General features: G+C 48.0%; 2 protein-coding genes across 2 annotated transcripts; one reads left to right on the top strand and one right to left on the bottom strand.

Annotated features, from left to right (window-relative positions):
- Positions 1-663: 663 nt before the first annotated feature.
- BJ212DRAFT_1292261 (uncharacterized protein) lies at positions 664-1,026 on the top strand (the record flags this gene model as incomplete). Its single annotated transcript, XM_041332140.1, has 1 exon — positions 664-1,026. One exon carries the CDS (start codon positions 664-666, stop codon positions 1,024-1,026), a length of 363 nt encoding a protein of 120 aa, XP_041185066.1.
- Positions 1,027-5,141: 4,115 nt separating this feature from the next.
- BJ212DRAFT_1218380 (uncharacterized protein) lies at positions 5,142-5,579 on the bottom strand (the record flags this gene model as incomplete). The annotated part of the gene is made up of 1 exon (XM_041329334.1): positions 5,142-5,579. A coding segment is annotated over one exon (438 nt), but the record flags the coding sequence as incomplete, so codon positions are not given.
- Positions 5,580-5,961: the final 382 nt, after the last annotated feature.

Raw genomic sequence — 5,961 nt, 5'->3', positions numbered from 1 at the left:
ATTCTGCCACCCCCCTTGCACTCGAGTTCTGCCAACAACACTATCCGGGCGAGTGACGACGAATATAACGAGACCGACGAATCTACTGAAGAGGAGAAAGTGCAAGAGGGCAATAAAATCGCTGCGCAGCATTCGCTCCTTCCAGGTACCCCAGTCTTCCGTCTTCACGGTTCCCTGGAGTCCTACACCATTCCGTCTCGCCTCTACGTCTATTCCTTCCTTAAGGTTCAAGAAATGCTCCCGCAGCCTCTCTTCTTCTTTGCAGATCTGCGGCATCCCATGGTCCTGACCTATCCCTTGTTCGCACAGTCATACAGCAAGACCTGCCCACCAAAGGTGGTGCAACTGAATACGTGTACAAGGTGTGACAGATAGCACGCGCAGGAAGGGTGAAGCTTGGAACATCGTCGCGCCCAGCGAATCCGAATGGGTGAAAAGGGTGGAGGGAGATGAAGGGCGATATGACGGAAGAAACGTCTGACGGTGACAAAGTCAACATCACTCTTGAAGGGGCAAGCATCGAGGACGTTTTGGCGAAGGGTTTTGGCGGCAAGGGCTTGGAGTACGAGGGACGTGTGACAGAAGTTCAACTTCCTTTTACACGGTGGGTTTTGCGGTGCAATGCGGTAATATTGGTTTGGAGAGGAAGTCGAGCGTGTGCTGATGTCGTCTTTGCAGTACGCTGAACTTGCTCGGAGAGTATTTACTTCTCACATGAGGGCATATGCGACCCATCCCTCAAACGAGAAACACGTCTTCCATGTCCGACACCTTCTGATTCATATCGGTCATCTCGCAAAAGCATTCGCCTTGCGTGAAGCGCCGAAGATGATTACTGACGGGAAGAATCAAGTGACCAGTGCATCCAAAGGTCGTGGCTTGTGTCCCGCTAAACCCACAAAGCAACAAGCAACAAGATGTCGGCGAACATTGTCCGTGTGCAAGGCCGGCTGTCGAAGAACCAACGAATTTCAGATTACATCAGGCGCTGCTTTGGATTTACTTGTCCATGGCAATCGATTGTAGTCCAATGGCAGGGCTTTCGGTTTCTCTATTCTATACACCACTGGTGACGTGGTGCTTTACCAGTCTATGAGATACTATACATTACGAGATGGGCGAATCATACTTGATCTAAACAGCAGATGTAAAAAATACAGTCATGTCATCAAACTATAGCTATGAGTGATTCGCGACCTCTATGATAGCGCGAACGGGCTTTTTGAACATACCATTGCTCAAGAGCTCGAGGCTAGTATCAACAATAGATCTAACGTTCGTAGGTACTTGAGATAACATTTTTCATAACAAGGAGTGGAGAACATCACGTTATCTATCGTACCACACAATATACTACGTTACTTGCTGGCACCAATGCTAATCTCGCCTGCCTGTGGCTTATAAGCACACATTGACAATGGAGTAGGATTCGAGTGCTAGCGCTGGGCTGCACGTCAACAGCTCAAGAGTCCAGACTGAATATAAGAGAGAATTCCGATGCATCATGTCATGGACTAGATATCATGGAACATAAGGCGACATCAGTTGTGGCTCCTTCGAATAGTTGAAACACGCACCTTTATGAATTTCTGCCCTTCAGATAAGATGACAAGGCAAGACTGCAGACCCTTCAAACACCACTCCATTTCCAGCCAGGGGATAGAATGATTGTTCCAAAAAGCCTGGAATATATGGTTGAGCATGTCATCCCATGGATGGGGAGCATGCGAGAGATGTACAACCCAGTTGTGACAGGCGTACTTGAGAGCGTTGGAAGCTGATTGACTTTGTTCCTGTGCTTCATTTGTGAACCTCTGAAAGGTATTCATAGCATGAATTATCTCCCTGTCTGGTAGAGGATGACTTTTTGGTAATGCAGAGGTAGAATGATGCTGGTGTCTTAATGCCAGGAAGACTGGAAACATCAAGAAATCTGGCAAGGTCTTGAACTGCTGGATTACTTGGAAAGCTGGCAGTAAAGGCACGTCGTTGATAATGATATACTCATTGGTTGCTTCCAATGTCCTCATGAATTCCTCCATTGTCACCCAAACAGAGGCAGCAGGAGTGGATTGCCATGCTTGACCATGGGGAGTCTGCAGCCAGTCTCTTCCTTTCTGGGTCAGCAGCCAGTCTTCCCCTCCTTGGGTCAGCAGCCAGTTTTGTCCTCCTGGGGTCTGTAGCCAATCTTGTCCTCCCTGGGTCTGCAGCCAGTCTCATCCTCCCTGGGTCTGCAGCCAGTCCCATCCTTCCTGGGTTTGCAGCCAGTGTTGTCCTTCCTGGATCTGCAGCCAGTGTTGTCCTCCCTGGGTTTGCAGCCAGTGTCATTCTTCTGTGATCAGTGGCTGAAATTGTCTTCTCAGGATCAGCTGCCTGAATGATTGTTCCAGCATCAGTGTTAAGAACCATGTTGCTCAAAGGGGAGAGAGACTGACTCAGAGGGGCTTGGCCTCAGCTCGTACGCTGTGCCCCTTACCCGAGTATGTGCCCTTCATTTTGTATGAGGTCCAATGATGGTCTGACAAAGTCCGGAGGACTTCTGGAGGCTGGCTACTCTGCTGGAGAGTGCTAGAGGACTTCCAGAGGAGTGTGGGAAATGTCCAGAGGAGCGTGGGAGAGTTCTGGAGGAACACAGGAAGTGCTCAGGAGAGTTCCCACTGCAAGGTAATACTTCTACAGGAAACAGGATGGAAGGATAGGAGGTCCAAAGGTCCAGAGGACAGGAGGACAGGAGGACAGGAGGATAGGATGTCTGAGGGTTAGGAGGATGGAACATCTGAAGGACAGGATGCCTGGAGGTATGAGGGACAGGATGTTCAGAGGTATGAAGGACAGGAGGATAGGATGTCTGAGGGTTAGGAGGATGGAACGTCTGAAGGACAGGATGCCTGGAGGTATGAGGGACAGGATGTTCAGAGGTATGAAGGACAGGAGGATAGGATGTCTGAGGGTTAGGAGGATGGAACGTCTGAAGGACAGGATGCCTGGAGGTATGAGGGACAGGATGTCTGGAGGTATGAGGGACAGGAGGTCCGGAGGTCTGGAAGGAATAGGGGCTACATTGGATGAAGTCCAATGTAGAAACAAACAGAGGTAGACTACCCTAAGGTAGAGTTGGAGAGACAGGGATTGGACCTAAGTCCAGAAAGAGGGTAAGTGCCGGAAAGGTGGAGCTCTGGCCTAGGGAATCAATCCCTAGGCCTGATGGGTAGGACAGACTTAGGTGGACCAAAGTCCAAGAGAGGATTGGGCAAGTCTAAGTTGATATTCAAACTAAGGAATTACAGGAGTATCTACAGGGGTTATATACTGAACAATATCTGAGGGGATCAGTAAACAAAGGAGCAAGGCTATGTATGAGCATGTGGAAACACATTAGTAAGTAAGATGGAACATAAGTAAATGAACTTGGAGATGAAGACTTGTACAAGGATCAATAAGCAAGATGGAAGAAGAGGTAACTGAGGGCTGGAAAGGTAGAGATGCCTAAATGGGGATAGGTGCAGGATCTTGGACAGAGGGTGGGAATAGGTCTGGAGTTAATATCTGGAGGTCCAGAGATCTGGGGATCTGGAAGACAAGGTGGATACAGGACCAGGATATGAGGAGGTGGATATAGTCCAGAATCTGAGATGAGGTGAAGTCCAGATGTCTTGCTGGATAGAGTGCACATAGGGTGGACAGGATAGGGTGGTGCGGATCAGGCTAGCAGTGAGGATCTGGAGGTCCAGAGCTCAGGGGTAAATCTGGAGTGGAGTCAATCCTGCTGAGGTGTGGAGCACACAGTGGAAGGGGATCTGGGAATGAGTTGGATATGAAGTGGGGTCCAGATGTAGGCTTGGAAGGCGTGGGAATATGATGGAACATGGGTCCAGATTGTGGGATATGACAATCAGCTAGAATGTCAGCCAGAATATCAACTGGAATGGTGCTTCCAGGATCTGCAGCATTTCTTCTTTCTGGTTCTGCAACTAGTATGATCTTCCAAAGTCCCACCACAAATGTGATCCTCCCTGCGCCTGTGGCAAGTCTTGTCTTCCCTGTGTCTGCAGCAAGTTTCGTACTTCTGGCTTCCACAGCCAGTCTTGTCCCTCCCAGGTCTGCAGCCAAGATTGTAAATCTGAAGTGCGATCTCCTCGGAGCCACATCATCCAGATGATAGCTGACAGTGGCTTTTGTTGCTGAACAAGGAACACTAATGAGTCTTTTAACCTATGGGGGTCCTCAGGTTGCATAACATTGCTTTGCTTCTCCAATTCTGAGAGTGCATCCAAAAGGGCTGTGCTTTCTTGAATCTCTTTCATCATCAAGTGTAGAGAGGCATCAGCAAGTAAGGAATGGGGTAATGACATGCTGTGCACTTCAGGGAGGCTGCAGTTTGAGGGGTCAGAGACATAGTCATGAATGGATGAGTGATATACATTCACAGGGAGACTGATGTCAGTAGGAATATTCATGACAGACCATAGCTGTATTAGCATTGTCTGCATGTCCCTTCCCAAACCAGGACCAAGAAGTGTTGAGATTTGCGAGATGGGAAGAGGGTCTGTGAGGGTGGCAACAATGGACAAATGCAGGTATGCCCACATGGGGTCGGCACACATGGACAGGATACAATCATATAACTTATACACCTCCATTCCTGGCAGCAGCTCACTTGTCAGCTTGAGCATCAGCTGTAACTGATCATGTGGATCCTTGTCTTCATTGTCAATAATAAACTTCATCATCATAGACACCATGATGAAACATCTACCCGCTTGGCTTGCCAGCCTCACAAGGTCAACCTCCAATGGCTGTGGGAAATTGGGATGGCAACTTTCCAGCTCTCTGAAGGAATACCACAAGAAAGTACAGATGTTGTTGTCAATGTCTGCACCATCCAACAAAATGATGCCACCCTCCCCAGAAGTTCTCATGGGTATCTCCCACACCAACAAGCGCACCTCTTTGTTCTGAAAGGCATTAGAAATATGAGATTCCGAGCAACTTGTGAACAGAATGTGGGTTATGGGAAGATCAAGCTCACAAAGAGCCTGTGCAAGGGAAAGGATGAGATTAGTGAGCTCGGGTTCAGACATGCATTCATCAAGTGCATCGACAACAAACAACAAAGGCAGACATCTGCGCAATCTGAGTTGAAGTTTCCGGAGGGGTTGGAGAAAGAAAGCCTCCATCTGGTTGCAGAGAGGTGTGTCTGGGTCTAGTAGAGTGGGGTTGTTGTGGATGGCTCTGTTCACACCTTGCTGGATACTTGGAAAATTGGTGGCAAGCTGGTAGATAAGTGTCGCAAAGAAATATCCAGCTGTACAATGTTTGGTGTGCTTGCACAAGAAAAAGAATGTTCCTGCTAGCTGCTTTTTGACATTCGTCTCTTTGGTCATTTTTAGACCTCTCATCTTCTCAGCTACTGTAAATGCAATGGCAGACTTTCCAATGCCAGCTGTGCCATGTAGCCAAATGAGTTTATTATTCTCTGTGTTGTCCAGGAATCCATGGATATGTTTGAGGAGATCCACCTGAGTCCCTTGCAAACATTTCGGGTGGGGCTGATGCTCACAGGAGTTATATTGAGCACCCTTGACAGTGACCTCAGGCAGCTTTGCCCAAGTTCCTTCAAGAACTGTTTAAGAGGTCAGAGAGCATGCGAGACTTAAGAGACAGAAGTACTGACATTGATTGCCACTCATTTGTGACGAAGGTTGTGATATGCGAGATGCAATGAACCAACTGAAAGTACTAGCCAGGTTCGAGGGTGCTGTTAGAAACCATCCAGGTGACAGTTATCTTCAGGGACAACGTACAAGGCTTTGAATCAAGGCTTGTAAGTTGTGACAAGACTTGGGTCATGAAACGATCAAACTGTTGAGCGATGGAAAGAATGAAGTGTGATGGAGATGGGATGGATGAACGAATGTTTTAATCTATTTTGTTATAACAAGCTCATGCGATGGTTGTGGA

The sequence above is a fragment of the Suillus subaureus genome, assembly GCF_016647635.1.
Source record: "Suillus subaureus strain MN1 chromosome Unknown BJ212scaffold_405, whole genome shotgun sequence".
Lineage (NCBI taxonomy): Eukaryota > Fungi > Basidiomycota > Agaricomycetes > Boletales > Suillaceae > Suillus > Suillus subaureus.
This window is presented reverse-complemented; position numbering and strand designations above follow the sequence as displayed.